Raw genomic sequence first — 16774 nt, 5'->3', positions numbered from 1 at the left:
TTCCAAACACTTTGGCTTACAGTCCTCAAACTTTAAGGATGATTGACTGTGGTCAGTAAATGACACCTGTTGTTTTGGGAGTTCATAGGTCAATGGTCAAAATTACAATGATACAGAGACTGAAAATGGTTTCCTCTAAATAACTATGTATGCTTTGGCTTTCAGCCCTCAAAACTTCATAGAATGATTGCCTGTGGTCAGTAGATGATCCCAATTGTTTTGGGTTCAGTAGTCCTGTTCAAACTGACCAGGAAAATGATTTATGCTCTAACTTAACGGCCATTGGCTTACTATCTTCAAACTTCATAGGATGTTTGTCTGTGGTCTGTAGATGACCTCTGTTGTTTTAGGGGTTAGGAGGTCAAGGTCACAGTAAAGGTTTCTGCTCAGTAACTATAACCCTTTATTGCTTACTGCCTTCAAACTTCATAGGGTGATTGCCTTTTGACAGTAAATGACCTGTTATTTTGGGGGTTAGAGGTCAAGGTCACAATGATTTTGATACTGAAAACCGTTGCAGTTCGGTAACTAGAACTTGATTTCGCCTACAACCAAACTATCCAAGTTATTCTGGCACTGTTATCTGTATATAATAATCGAGCCGCACCACAAAATAACAACATAGTGCATTTGCAACCAGCATGGATCCAGACCAGCCCACGCATCCATGCAGTCTGGTCAGGATCCATGCTGTTCGCCAACAGTTTCTCTAATTGCAATAGTTTAGAAAGCGAACAGCATGGATCCTGACCAGACTGCGCGGATGCTTGTCGCAAACGCAGTATGTTGGTTTTCTCGTGGCACGGCTCGTATATAAACGTAACTGGACCAATTTTGACTGCGCACCTTGGATGGTCTAACATTTATTTCCAACAATCATAAAAGCTCGCCATTTGCACTTTAGGTGCAGGTGACCGCAACATTTTATTTTAAAAAGAACACAAAATGTATGACCAGTTTATTGTTAACATAGTACAATTTTCTATTAATTATCAATAAAAGACAAGCAAGCAGTAAGAAAATTCTTAATAAAACAATGTTTATTCATGTAATACACAGTAACTGTCTAAGTTAACCCTTATCATGCTACATTTCTATAATGGACTGGTCAATCTTTCAATTTGGACAGTACCATTAGTGCTTATACCTAAAAGATTTTGAAGCGCAGATCATGATCAAACCGCATGGATGTGCAGGCTGATCATGATCTACACTGGTCGCAAAGGCAGAATCAACTGTCTCCAGCATGATAAGTGTTAAAAACTCCCATAATTGAAAAGACATTTTCTTCTAACAAAACAATTTTTTTTAGTAAATCGCTAGAGTAATTAACAACCTCTACAACAAAACAAATTTGGGTTTTCCTGTTTCTCTACAGAGGCTGAATTGTCAGATAACTAAATAAATGTACTTTCAATACCTCAACACATTGAACATCGGACATTTCATATATGATATACATGTCTTCTCTGGTTTTATTTCAAGCTCCCTTGCAAGAGGTATTTAACCTAAATATCTAAAATGGACTGGTCCATCATTCAAATTTAATTTGGGCAGTACCATTTACTATTTGAAGGGATGTTCAATGAAAATTTACTGACTGAATAGCGAACAGTGCAGACCATGATCAGGTGTTCGTTGCATTATAATTACATAAAACTTTACAGAATTAAAAGCCTAAAGAACTTCAAAGAGCTGCAGTATTTGAAACAAATGTCTCCTACAATCCAGCTTTTTTTACGACCAAAAACAACTGATAAGCCTATCACCCTATGCATGATTATAGACTGATTTACTCGATTAGGTTATGGCACTATTACTGTAAAAGCCGTTTCTTGGCAAAATCTATCCTAAATAACTTGCAAAAGCAGAAATATATTCATTTTTTCCCCACAAATTACACTCACTTCCAATCAATACAGTTCAATAATGAAAACTTTTAAAACTTACAACTACAACTACAGTTGTCTGCACATGATAAATTAACTCATTATAGGAAACATTTATGCCAAGTAATTTCAAAATCCCTTGATGAATGGCAAAGTTATGGACCAGACAAGAAGCAGACCATGTTAACCTTTAACCTCTAAGTGTGACCTTGGCCTTAGAACTAGGGGTCTGGATCTTGCACATGACATGTCATCTCATTATAGAGAACATTTATGCTAAGAAATTTCAAAATCTCTTAATAAATGGCAGAGTTATGGACCAGACATGAAACAGACCCTGTTAACCATTGACCTGGTAAATGTGACCTTGACCTTAGAGCTAGGGGTCTGGGTTTTGCGTTTGACACATCGTCTCATTATGGGGAACATTTATGCCAAAATGTTTCAAAATCCCTTAATGGATGGCGGAGTTACAGCCCGGACAAGAATATTTGGACGGACACACGGACGGAGTGTGATTATAATATGCCCACCTTTGGGGGCATAAAAATTTTAGTTTAGTGATAGCTAAGGAATATTTCTGTGAAATTCTTTCCAAACCCTATCAGTGGTTTAAGAAAAGATGGTGCTTAATTTCAATTATCATTCTATTTTTCGCTTCTATGTTTTTTGACAAAATAATCAGAAAACACTACTGATAGATGGTAAACTATGAAACATTTTTAAAACTAAGCTAGCGGATTGGGAGATTTTCCTATTTTTTGCGCTGGCATTCATGTTATTTTTTTTTTGATGATGAATCAAAATCTGAACAATCTTTGTAAAGAGAAGTCTATGAAATATTTGTGTGCTGTGCAAGCAGTTTCTGACGTAAGATTTTTAAAGTTTCTGCTATATACATACTGGGAAAAGTTAGATTAATTCTAACTAGATCTATCATTAAAGGTGATTAACAGCCCCAGACGCTGCTGTGAAAGTAAAATGTGATCATGACTTTTGACCTTCAAGTGTGACCTTTAACCTAAAGATATGAGCTGTGCACTCTGCCTGTTGTTTTGATGAGGCTACAATTGGTGCAAGTTTTACAAAAATCCTTCAGTGGTTAAAAAGATATGGAGCAGACACCAATTTGATCTTTGACCTTGTGTGTGACCTTGACCTTGACCCTAGAGATCAGGGTTGTGCTTTCCGTCAGGATGAGGTTAACAATTAATGCTAGTTTTATGAATTTAATTTTAGTGGTTTAGAAGAGATGCTTTAAGCTCTTTGACCTCAAGTGTTACACCTTTGCCACGGATCAAGTGACTTTGGTTGCATTGCACTGCAAGTCCGATTGATGAGTTTAGTGTCTGGTACTAATTTTATGAAAATCTGGTTTGGAAGATATGGAGCAGATACAAAGGTAAGCTATTTGACCTTTGCTCTCCTGGTATGCCACCTTGACCTTTAACCAAGTGACCTTAGTTAGCATGCCATCTTGATGAGGTTAATAAATGATGCAAGTTTTATTAAAATCTTCCAAGCAGGTAAGAAGATGAGTGGATACAATATGGACTGACCAATGGATGGACATGCTTGACTACAAGAGCCCCATTATACTTTGTATCTTGGGGTAAAAGAATCTTGGTATAAAAATGTCGCCCAAGAATTTGTGTGAAATTATTTTAAAATCAGGCCAATGTTTTCTTTTGAAGTTCCCTGTAACTGTACGTATTGGAAAGTGACCATACCCTCGGGCACCCATGTTTTTAATGTTTCAAAAACAATTTGAACCTAATTGGTGGAAGTTCACCCATGGAACATTTGGGTCATATTATTCAAATGTTTAGCCTGTATTCTGACAAGATTTTTTAAAGTTCCCAATATCTGATTAGAGAAAAGTGTCAATGTCTCCTAGCGGCCATGTTTTCGGCCAATTGGATAATCTGAACAATTTTGGTAGAGGGTCACCCAATGAACATTTCTTTGTAATTATTTTGAAATCCAGCCAATGACAAGAGACCTATTACAGTTCTAAATGAAGTTGATTTCTTTAAACAACTTTGGAGAGAGCTACCAAAGGAACATCCACCCTCAGTTTCATTAACTTCCACCATACCGTTTCAAAAATGTTGCTTGAAAATGTTGATGCTGACAGACGGATGGTTGAGTGATCACAACAGCTAGCCTTGAGAACACTTTGCTCTAGTGAGAAAAGAAGTAAGTACATGTACTTGCTTTTCTTTTTCATGGGAGATCTGATTAAATATGGCTATATAATGTGTATCTTTCTTTATGCTACAACTTCAATAACAGCTTTGCAAAAAAAAGAAAATTATATGCAAATAAATATTTAGAATCAAAGGCATGGTAACAATCTGGAAGACAAAGTAGAAAAAAACAATGTAAACAGCTGAGTAAACAAAAACATGTCTGTCCCAAAACCTGTGATGTAACTCAGACTAATAAACACAAAGACGTACCTATAAAACTCACAGATACTTTGGGTTTGGACCAGCTACGACCCTGCATTGGTCCAGATTTCGGTCAAATGCAACAAAAACCATTGAACAACATCGTAACAGTTCCAAAAATAACAATTTGATCAAAATCAATCCACTTTTTTAACTGTCAATTTGATCTTTGACCTTCAAGTATGATCTTGATCCTACATTGCTGAAAGTTGCACTTGGTACACTGACCAAATTAATGTATAAAATATCATGTAACATTTACTTAAAGTCGTCCAAATGTCCTTCAAGGGAGTTAAGATATTAAGTGGGCACCAAATACATAGTTGTGCCTGCATGACCTTAAATTACCATATCTGGAAGTTCTGTTCTGCACACCATACCATATCGATAATCCCGTCCTTAAAGCAACATGCTCATAGTTTTTAGGTGAATTTTTTTTTTGCTAAAAAGTCAATAAAATGTGGGTGCTATGAATGTGGACAGTGGCACAAACTAACTGACATTTGAATTTGGGATGATATACTAACAAGAGCTCGTTGAACACGAAATGCCCCACTTGATGCATTCAGTAATTGCACAAGGAACAGAAATTATTTGCTCACTGAAAACAAAAGTTCTACCGTTCTGGTTCAATGTGACACTGATCTATTGACCTCAAAACCAACAGGGGTCATCTGCTGGTCATGATCAACCTCCCTATTAAGTTTAGTGATCCAAGGCCCAAGCGTTCTCAAGGTATCGTCCGGAAAGGGTTTAACTGTTCCGGGTCAATGTGACCTTTTCATAGTCTTAAAAGGGCCATAACTACACTTGATTCAAGAAAGTTATCTAACTTGGTCTGGTTATGTAAGTATATCTGACCACTGGTAATCAGTGTGTGAGTTTTAATCTGATACATACAACTGTTACCGAGATACCGCTTGATAGTTACAAGCAAAACTTGAACAGAATTTTTCAAGTTGAAAAAGGGCCACAATTTATAATACATTCAACTAAGAGTTACCTAACTTTAAATGGAAAGAATTTTATAAATTTTCAATCCAATACATATTAGTTGTTACAGAGTACAGTTTGACAGTTGTGTGCAAAACGAAACCAAATTTTCTAAGTAAAAAAAGGATCATAGTTTACAACAAGTTCAACCAAGAGCTATCTAACTTAGTTATTTCAGTAAATTTGATGATAAGAAAGCATTATTTGAAGATTTATATGCAGTACATGCAATAGTCACGTGGCTATGAACTTGCACACTAACTTTTGGCCAAGGTGTGACGCTGACACCCAAGTAAGTAGAACAGCTCTCACTACTCTCTGAATAGTGAAGCTAACAATAAATAAGCATCTTTTTTTTTTTTTTGGTACTTGTATAGGACTCGTAAGAACATCCTTCCTTCCGAAGGTCATTCACTTGTAAGGGAATGGCAGCGCACACTTTTGTGTCTGTTTATAACAACAACAAATTGTGTCTCAAGTTCTTTGGAATGTGGCACATTATGCTAGGACATTTCCTCTTGCGAATGTGAGGTATCACAGTTGGTGTTGTCCTCCATACCCCCACTTGCCTGAAATGGTAAGATTAATAATGTTAGACAAACGATCCTCTTAACTACTGTTAAATCATTCAATTTCATGAGCATCAAACTGTGTGGCTTTGGTAAAAACAGTTTGTTACAGGTATTGAGTCATCAAGGTTTACAGGTAATTAGAGGTGTTAAAATATCCATACAATTAATAGCTCCTGATCTTTTCGGTAAACACTTTATGATGTGTAACTTTTATGTACCCCTGACTTAAAAAGCCAGAACAAGCAGACTATTTTCTTTTTTACAATTTCACAAATATAGAACCATGCAAACATACTCGACATTTCAAATTCACAAAATTTTGACCCAGCAAAAATATGTGCATTTACAGTACCTAATGCATCAATAAAATACAAGAACATACTAGTACCTGGAAAAGAGATCTGGCAGGATCCCCTGGTCCTACGGGATGTGGGGTTCGTACTGGACTAGGACTGAGTTGGTTGGTGTAAGGACTACCTTGTTGAGCAACCATGGAATTGTTCGGTGACATAAATGCAGCATTATTTCCACTACATTCATTATTAAGTGTTGATTTAGTAGGTGATGCGAATGGATTAGGTATATTTTGTGGTGCTGGGTTTTGTACAAAGTCATTTCCGAAGCGTGACAACTGCTGGGTCACTGCTAAAACTCCACCTTCCGCAACTGTGATGATTACCCATATAGGCTCTGCAAGTATGATAAAAGACATTTACATAGCGGTTATTGTTATTTTCATGCTGTGTTTTAACAGGAGTGTACCAGACTCTGTTAACACACCTTTTTAAATATGCGCAATCCATGCAAAAGCAGATGCATTCTTCAGCAATACAACACATAAGTAAAATATGTTTGAAAGGAAATGAACGCTTATCAAGAAATATTAACTCAATAGTCAATTCAGGTCTTCCTATGTTTTACGCTAAGCAATAATGCAAGTTTCTTTTTCATTATTATAATGATTATATCTGCAAAACAAGGGGCTAAGGCCCCAACGAATCCCTTAAGACTGTATCCTGAAAAACCAAATTCTCTACATTTCATTGGAGTATACAATGTACTTTTAATTTGTAATTCATTTGATTGTCTACCAGTAAAACCTGAAAATAAAGTTTTAAACTTATAAAATTACTGTTAAAAAATCTCACTTTACTTGATTTGTCGATAGTTTTTACCAATTTAATGTGTAATAAAAAACAATTTGACAAAGGCCATATGTTCCCAAAGCCCTGGGGTGTCACAAGTTGTGTTACTGCGAGGTCATCTCATAATACCAAGACATAATTATATGAAGATTGAAAGCATTTGGCCTAGTAGTTTTTGTGAAACCTGCTTACAAACAAAACTTTAACCAAATTTAGATTAGTAGGGACACAATTTTGATACTTGTGTTTGAAAACAATTACTGTTGTAAGCTAAAATTAACAAGGGCACTATTGCAAGTGAGAAATAGTTTTCTGAATAATATTCATAGCCTTAAATACACGTGGGGAAATTACAAATTCATACTTATGGTTTTGAAGTATAATTTTAACTCTTAGTAAAGAGAGCTCCACATTTTACTTTACAATGTTCTAATAACGCTGTGAATTGAAATAAAAAATGCCAATCATTTTCTGAAATGATTAACGTTATATTTTCCTAAATATATATCATCAAGCCAACTTGAGTGATATAAACGGAAACCTATTCAAACAAATTTAACAAAGGAAACCTAGCATGCTTGAAACAGAGAAGATACCTCCAAAGTACATCCCTGTCGATGTACACATCCTCCACTGACTCTGATACACCGCAGGTGCAGCTGGGGAATGCATCTGAACACTGATATCCGCAGTCTCTTTTGGATTTAATGTTCCAAGCACAGCACGATCTGTGTTCGCCAAGTTTTCTCCTGAACAAAATTTCAGCTGGCAACCCGCTGGCCATGGTTCATCCCCTGTACAATAAAGCACTTTTGAATGTGAAAACCAACGAAGGAAACTGCTGTATACATTGTGTATAATTTCAACAAAAATGCATAAACGATTGTAATTCAATAATCATAATTGGTTATAAATCAAACTAATGTTCTTTTGCCCTGCATTTAATTTTCTTTTTGTCAACCACTGACTCAGCAGTTAAAGTATCAATTACCATAGTCAATGAACCTGTGCTTCGGCAGTTTTGATCAATTTCAAAAAAATACTGTCAACTTTCACAAACAGAACACAGGCGGAAAAAAGATAACTTCAAAACCTATCTTTTGTCAAAAATATCACACTGTATTTTGTCAAAAGTATCAGACAATACCATCCTTCTTCTATTTCTACATGGTGTGAAAAATACTCAACTCTTAATTCCTACCTCTACTAAAATGCGTATGTGTTTTCAACATTTCTCAACAAACCTTAGTACCAACATACTGTTTCTAATGCAAGACAGTTTATTCTAAGTGTTAAGGAAATGGTTGAAAAGCAACAGCTATTTTACCTTATATTGACTGCTGTCTTTTAGATAATTATACAATGGACTGGACCATTTAAGACAAGTAAAATATGAATGATTTCAGAAGTAGATCTGTTTTATATCAAAAGGGTTTTGTTAAGTGGAGCAAATCCTTTTCTTTGTTACCTGAATTTGCTACTCTCCAAGTCTTGGTGAATGTTGTATTTGGTGGAACGGCTTCCCCATCTCCTATTGTAACATCACTTATAAAAGCCAACTCTGGAAGTTTTACACTCGGCTGATCAAAGTCATAGTAAGAACATATGGCAGCTTGTAAATTCCTGAAAATGCATGTATCTGGAGATGATACTTAACCTTTAGCCTGCTGGCGGCAAGTGATTCAGCCTTTGCGACCAGTGCAGACCAAGATCAGCCTGCACATCCGTGCAGTCTGATCATGGTCTGCACTGTTCGCTATTTAGTCAGTAAATTTTCAGTAAACACCCCTAGTAATTATAAATGGTACTGCTCAAATTGAATGATGGACCAGTCCATTTTAGAAATTTAGCAGGCTAAAGGTTAAGGTTACCTTTTAAATGAGAACAACTATAAATCAAATGCAAAACTGAAGTCTTATACATGTAGCAAGACTTAATCATAGCACCATGTGGTATATACAGGAATCTTTGATAGTGACTCCAGCTTCGTGGTTTTGACAGATTTGTAACATTGTTTTTTTTTCTGGCAATTTTGGGGCTGAAATTGGGCCTCAATCAAAATGGCAAATAGAATGGGTTTTCCCCCCCAAATTTTAAAGCTACAATTCAAAAAGTTATTTATTTTTCAACTTTTTCAGACAAGACTGTACCTTAAAACATTTGAAACACAAGACAATTTGCTAACTTGTGCATAATGATAAATTTTACGGCCATTTTTTTATATGACTTTTTAGCTTTAACAATTCCCAATTTAGGCATTTTACTACACATTTTTCCCAATTGTAAAGGCCCTGGCCCCATTCCTAATTCAGTAGAAACAAGGAGCTGCGTTCAATAAACGCTTGATGCCACTGGGGCATCCTTGTCGATAGATTTTGGACCTAAGTCCAAAACGAGGTCAAGGTCAAACTGAGGTCAGGTGATGTTTGAAGATGAGGAATGGTCACAGCTTACATCTGTATTAATATCAATTCATTCTTGTAAGGGGTATTGATGCTAAACAAAAAGGTCCCATTTGGTTAACAAAGAGATGGCCCATATAAAGCAACCTAAGTCCAAAATGAGGTCAAGGTCAAACTGAGGTCAGGTGATGTCTGAAGATGAGGAATGGTCACAGGTTACATCTGCATTAGTATCAAGTCATTCTAGTAAGGGGTATTGATGCTAGACGAAACGGTCTTATTTGGTTAACCTCGTACGGACGGACAGGACAATCACTATATGCCTCCCACATCAGTAGATGCTGGGGGCATAAAAACACTGGTTAAGGTGATTGTCATTTCTTTTTAACTAACATAATTTTATATTTTACAACTATAGAAGGCTGTATTGCCACAAGGTAAATGTGATTCTGATCGCTTTCGTAGATATGCAAATTAGGTATATTTGTAAACAAAAGGGGTGTGCAATAAAAACATGATTAACTTTTGGCATCATTTTTGGTACTATAGTTTTGGTGTGACCATCAGATAGAATATACATATTTATACTGTTCTGACTTTTCTCACATTTTGGACCCTTATTCTTGGAAAATGAATTTTGTAAAATGTCGAGGGATTCTATGTTGTAAAATTCATATCCATTTAGTCCCTATATTTCTATATATATTTTTCTGATGAATGTTTTTTTTCCCCTATGATCATACCATACCTGTAAATTATCAGCATTAATAAACTTCAGTCTTTGGATTAATTTGTTTGTTTTTTACACCTTTTTTTTTTAATGATAGCCATAGATCTTGAAGTAGACTATATATATATATTTTTTGTTGGGTTTAAAATCACACCAACACAACTGAAGTCATATGGAGAATTTTCCAACTTTTGGTGGTGGAGGAACCCCCCCCCCCCTTCCTCCCCGAGTCCCCCCTCCTGTTTAAGGTATGGGTGTGCACTGGGAAGAACCACTGACCACTGTGGTTGACTTGATCTTTTTTTTTTAAATATATTTCCTTTTAATCTTGAGATTATATCATTAAAAAGAATATAACAATATTACTTATTAGAAATATTATGTTTGGAAAGAAAAACAGTTTGTACACAGCAGGGAGCGAACCCACGGCCCTGACGAAAAGAACATATGCAGCATTATGGATGAGTGCCAGAGCTCTCACGGCAGTTAACTGCGAGGGCAAGTATTTTTATTATAACCACTTAAATATCACATGTGTACTGGCTCTGTTGGTAAATTTCAATGCTCAACAGCAACCAAGCTTGGAACTAATTCTTGTATTCCTTGGACAAGCAATTTGTGTTGAAACACTTGAAGTAAGTTGTCTTTACTTTTTATTGCACTGACAGTATCCGGATAAATGGTGATTTTTAAAAACATATCGAATAAATTTGTAACCAGTTCATAACACCTTCGATCATATGACAACTGATATTGCAGAAGCGGCCCCGGTACCCATTTGAAACTTTTATGTATAACTCATTTTCAAATGGTGTTGCATGGTTCATTCTAAGCCAGATTAAAAGAAAAATGGATTGAAAATATATTACATGCTGCTTTCTCTTTGATTCGAGCCTTTTAAATCTTTCAGCGTTGTGGATATTTTTGGTATTTACTCAATTTTTCAGTGGTTTCATGACTAATATTTTCCAAGGCATTTTCAAATGTAAATGACACAAATTTCTGATGGAAGAACATGCTATACGAGCATGAATTTTACTAAACACAAGGGCTAGAATCAATGAGAAACAGGCATAAATGGAAAGGCGAGTATGTGACATTTGATTTGATGAAATTATAGCGTGACAGACTTCTGGCACAATTTCTGGTTAGGTTTCAATATGGGGTCTGTTTCAAGTCTGAGATCAAAAACAGCATATAGCCTTTTTATAGGTTATAACATCTCTGAAGCTGAATCGTTTTAGCTATGGTGCTGGATGACGTCTTCTTGTACGATTTTTTCAAATAATTTTAACAGCTGATTTTCAAGCACCAAACAAATAAACTGAAATGCTGTGATAAGAGCATAACACACCAATTGTTCATATCAAGGAAAAAAGCACATCCTGCCGGATTCAACTGATTTCCCAACAGTTTTTGAAACTCTGCAATCAACACTTCTTTGTCAGTTGTCCCCAAGGAACTGAACTGCTGAAGCAATTGTCCATCAAGATCGTTGTCAACATCCATGATTTAAAATCTGTAGCAGAACATTTTCAGTGAATAATTATGGAAGAAATCACTTAATTTGTAAAGTGAAACTGGAGTTTTCCATGTAACGTGCATATTCTTTATTTTGATGACGTCATTATTCAAAAGAACGGCGACTTATGAAAAGAGCAAAGTGGGACAATCACGCAGTAAAAATTGCTCTACCATACTTTACATTTTTTTCAATGTCTGGCGTATTTAGCTCACTTGCCGATAGAGACCACATTTTGCAATCGATTTTAATCAAACTTGCACACAACTTATATTGACATAGTTCCCATCATGGGTTCCAGAGTTATGGCCAGAATTTGCTATTTTGGCTTTTGCAGCCATATAGAGACTTCATTTATGGTTTGACTTAATACAAACTTGCAAAATATTTTTAACAACAATATATCTTGGATTCCATGATGAATCCGTCGGATCCAATCATAGTCGGTCCCTTTTGAAAACTGACTAGATTCCATCATGGGTTTTAGAGTTACTGCCCCTGAAAGGGGCAAAAAAAAATTGGCCCTTTTTGCAATGTAGAGATTATGTTATACTTTGATCTGATACAAACTTGCACAGAATATTTATCTTGACGATCTCTAAGCCAAGTTCGAAACTGGGCCATGTGGGGTCAAAAACTAGGTCACCAGGTCAGATCAAAGGAAAAGCTTGTTGACACCCTAGAAGCAACACTTATAACCCTGTCTTCATGAAACTTGGTCAGAATGTTTATATTGATGATTCAAAGGCCAAGTTAAACAGGTGAACGATATAGGCTCATCACGACCCTCTTGTTTAATATCTACTTACTTCTATTAACATCAATACACTACTATGTCTAACATCGGATAAGACTGCAGCAAAATGGTATAGTGAGGTGGGTTATTATGTCCTGAAGACAGTAATCCAAAACAAGGACAGAAGTTCAATCGTATATGATATTAATATCAGATGTTGCAAAAAAAATGCATAGTCATATGTCTCTCTTTAGATCTGTTAAACACTGCTCTTCGTTCATAGGCTGAACACCTCTAAATCCAGCTGTTCTTTATTTTATATAAAATCCACTTACTTCGTAATGGTTTTTCGACATTTTCTAGCATATCAGATTTTAAGAGACTTATATTCCCATAAAGAACTAGATCGCTACTTTAGAAAAACAAAAAGAAAAGGGAGTGTTAATTTTTATATAAGAAAACTACAGTTCGTTAAATACAACCCGCTGAATTTAGTACTTTTCACTTCTTTCAATTTCTCTTTTCGAGACATTAAATTCTTACGCCGCCATTTTTACTAGCATGCGATAGGAACATGCCGATTTCAAAAGAGATATCTTTTTATCAAATTTCATAACATTTACATAGATATCTTTTTATCAAATTTCATAACATTTTCATCTCTATTCAAAAAAGATGTAATACCGAACATGTTAACAAGTTTCATTGTGAAAATTCGAGATTTTAGAGAAATATAGACATTTAAGTGAGGCCACCCCCTACCCATTTTCTGGGCTAAATTTAGGCTCTATGGTCGCTTCGTTGTAAATTTTGGTAAAAGTTTCACCTGTATGCATGAATATGACTCGAATGGACGCATTTTGTGCATTTTCACACATTCTGGAGACAAAATATTGGCCTTTCTATTGCAGAAATTGCCGCCGAAATAGGCGCATCTACTCAAAATATGGTCAAAATTCAAAATTTTTCAAATTTAATGATTATTTTGCATTGAAAACATTATTTTATAACATATACAATCGATTTATGACTATGAAGACTAATTGTGATGTGTTTCGAGAAAAGTCTTATTTCAGCTCTTATCCTTAGGACGGCCAGCACATATTTATGCAATCTCGCCAGGCATATGTATGTTTTTGACAACACAGAAAATGATGTCACTCGACCTTCAGCTATTTCCGGAAGTAAATAAAATGAAAGTAGAAATGCTAAACTTGAAAACGAAAGCCGCATTTTGATTCGTAGCGTAGATAGTCAGGGGTCACGCGCAGGGGTGGGTCACCCCGTCTAAATGTATGCGCGTGGACTTCTTTTTTTTTTTTAATTTTTTTTTTTTTTTTTTTTTTTTGCTATTGGGGAGCCAATTTTCAGCACTTTATTACGAATTGAAATTACCTGGGCTTTAGTACAGCATGTCAGCTTTTAATCTATGAAAAAATATTTGAGCTCTGGATAAACAGAAATCCCACAGGGGTCCGTAACGGACCAAGTGTACATTGATAATTTTGGAACTTCATCAAATCGCTCAAAATGTCATTTTTGATGTTGTCTGAGAGTGTCAGTATAAGCCTCAGATGTAAGATATAACCGTATTTGAGAGCTGCAGACCTAGACATTTCAGAAATATTCAAAATAAGTTTCGTGTAATAAATGTTGTTTCTACGGAAGCGTAAAAGGGCCATCAGACGCTAATACGTTTTAGTACGTTAAGGCTGCGGAAAAGTTATAGGCTATATACCAATAAAAGAAATTGTTCTTTGTTTCATATAAAATTCAGCTACTTCAGACCAATTTTGTTACAGTTTCTAGATTTTCACTCCGTCGTAGACCTATTTTCCACAAGATATCCATACATTTGCTTCAAGAAAACGAAAAGAAAAAGGGGTGTTGAATAGTATGCAGTGAAATGCAAGTCAACTGAAGTCAGGTACCCTCATATTGCCGCATTTCAGAAAGCGGTCCGCAGAATAAACACCCTACTTTCGTTTTCAAGTAAACAACTCGAAAACATGCGAGTATTAGCACGAAACGTGTCCTATTTTATGTAAAATTCATTCCACGAGTGAAATAATGCCCATTTGGCCCCCGATTTACGCGCAATTGCGCGAAAAATGGAAAAATTAGGATCTATTTATTAGGGACTTCTTTCGACTACACCACGGAAGCACATTTTGGACCGAATTACTGCATTATAACCTCAATAGAATGCAAAGTGATATATACTGAAACGCGGTAGGGTAAAAGTAAGCACGTTGTTGTCGAGAAAATGCACTAGAAAAGGAAAAAAGATTAATGTACTATTATATTTGGATAACTTGTGACTAGACCTGCGGAGGCTTACATTCTATTTGGTAGTGATCAGCCTATAATAGAAAAATAGCCATAAACACCGGATTATGGTCAAAATGTTCACAAAAAGACCAAAATGTATCCACTTTGTTAAGCCAAAATGTACTAAAAAGACCAAAATGAAGCCACATTGTTTGGTCAAAATGTACCCCAAAATAGTCAAAATGTACCCATTTTAAAAAATTCAAATGTACCCATAAATTCCAAGTAATATTTATAAGATTTTAAATGTAAGGTTTTAATTCAATGATATATATATAAAACAATCATTGATTAATTTTCACACATTCAGTCACTGAGTAGAATACTTTCACACCTGGCAACAAGTTGACAACAAAAAGTAATTGCTGTGAAATTCAATAATCCCTTTCTTCAAACTGTTAATGGAGCGACACATAATTTAATTATCAAGATAACTTTCTTTAAGTTTTTTTAAGATCCCCAGTCAGCTGTGCTGTTCTTTAATTCAGCTAAATATAATTGTTGTGTACCATCATTTATTTGTTATTTAAAAATCAATAACACAAAAAAAAAAAACAAAGACAAATATCAAACAGGGAATGCCACGCACCAAAAACGCAGCCTCCTCAAAACGAAACCCACAGCACGCAGACGCGTGCACCACACACACACACACACACACACACACACACACACACACACACACACACACACACACACACACACACAGAGCCAACACATTAGGACAAAACGAACAAACAAAGGAACACACACACACACACACAAAGCCAACACATCAGGACAAAACGAACAAAACGAACAAACAAAGGAACACAGTGGGGCACCGCCTTGGAACGGTCAGTGGCAAAAACACCACTGGGGAGCTTAAACCGGTTTATGGTGCGCACCCAACCTCACTCTTACCCCCACCATGTTCCAAAGACACGGGACAGTGTAAATAAAAGTAATCCTCTCCAGGTGAATCTCTTACACACGTAATGGAAACAAAAAGGTATGGCATGTAAAACACAAAAATGCTCGTGTATAAATATATAAAAAGCAAACCTTAAGAACCAAAAACGTATGTACTCAATGCCTTTTCAGAAGACAGAGCAACAAGAGAAACACCCTTAAGGGCCCGACGAAACAAGCCAGAAGACAAATATCAAAACAGTTCAGTCCTGGTAGGATTTATAAACTGCTTATCATAGAGTCCTCCCCCTCTTCCGTCAGACACAATCAAAGAGGGAAGTGTAGTGTCCAACTGTAAACGGGTTGAACACTAAACATGCGGTATGTCTCAAAACAGTTGGGTCGTAACCTCTTTTAATAAAACGTTTTATAATTTTACCAAATACATTTGGAAAAGTACCATGACCCAATATCTTACGAAGTTTGTAAACCACATCCCCATAAAAACGGGTTTAGAAATACCTTCTCGCAGAAGTGTCTTTAAATTACTATTGAATTTTAAAACTAAATCAGAAATACGATAGTAAAATTTAGCAAAATATTTACGCAATTTGTAATAACGGTAGCCTTGCTGAAGAAGTTTACTTGTAATATATTGATTACGTTCATTGAATTGCTTGACATGACTACACGCTCTGGCAAACCGAATTAATTGAGAAATATATACCCCATAAGATGTAGCCTGAGGTACATCCCCATCCAAATGGCGGAAAATTTACAATACTAAAATTAAAATCATCCCTCTTGTCATAAATTTTGGTATGTATAATATTGTCATAAATAGAGCATCAATATCCGAATTGTTAGTTTTAATTAACTGAAGCTCCCTAGGATAAATAGTACCCACCAAATGGCCAAAAAACGGATTATCCATATTAAGAATATCACCCAGATAGCGTGATGTCCGTTTTAAACTTTTTTATTCTCTCCTAATTTTGTTTATAAATAAATGATCAATATTTGTATATGGGTACAGTCCGTGTCTGATAACTTCGGAGTGACGTCACGTATGTTTATGTTTTCTGGACTTATAAAACTAACAAAATAGGT

At 35.7% G+C, this 16774-nt stretch overlaps 1 protein-coding gene across 1 annotated transcript; it reads right to left on the bottom strand.

Moving 5' to 3' along the window:
- Positions 1–943: 943 nt before the first annotated feature.
- Positions 944–11829, bottom strand: LOC123536907 (protein ILRUN-like). Its single transcript, XM_045320405.2, has 5 exons — positions 11539–11829; positions 8521–8675; positions 7649–7846; positions 6296–6597; positions 944–5904 (listed from the first exon to the last, which is right to left on the bottom strand). The coding sequence occupies exons 1-5, from the start codon at positions 11691–11693 to the stop codon at positions 5839–5841; spliced, it is 876 nt and encodes a 291-aa protein (XP_045176340.1). The 5' UTR covers positions 11694–11829; the 3' UTR covers positions 944–5838.
- Between the last annotated feature and the right edge of the window lie 4945 nt (positions 11830–16774).

This window comes from Mercenaria mercenaria, chromosome 17 (assembly GCF_021730395.1).
Source record: "Mercenaria mercenaria strain notata chromosome 17, MADL_Memer_1, whole genome shotgun sequence".
Classification (NCBI taxonomy): domain Eukaryota; kingdom Metazoa; phylum Mollusca; class Bivalvia; order Venerida; family Veneridae; genus Mercenaria; species Mercenaria mercenaria.
This window is presented reverse-complemented; position numbering and strand designations above follow the sequence as displayed.

Bases quoted from the DNA above. Each gene is read 5' to 3' on its own strand.
- LOC123536907 (XM_045320405.2), bottom strand. From the start codon at position 11,693: ATGGATGTTGACAACGATCTTGATGGACAATTGCTTCAGCAGTTCAGT. The intron at 8,676-11,538 runs GTGTGTTATGCT...ATGCATTTTCAG, and splicing joins TTCCTTGATATGAACAATTG to GAATTTACAAGCTGCCATAT. The intron at 6,598-7,648 runs GTATCTTCTCTG...TCATACTTGCAG, and splicing joins GACAGGGATGTACTTTGGAG to AGCCTATATGGGTAATCATC.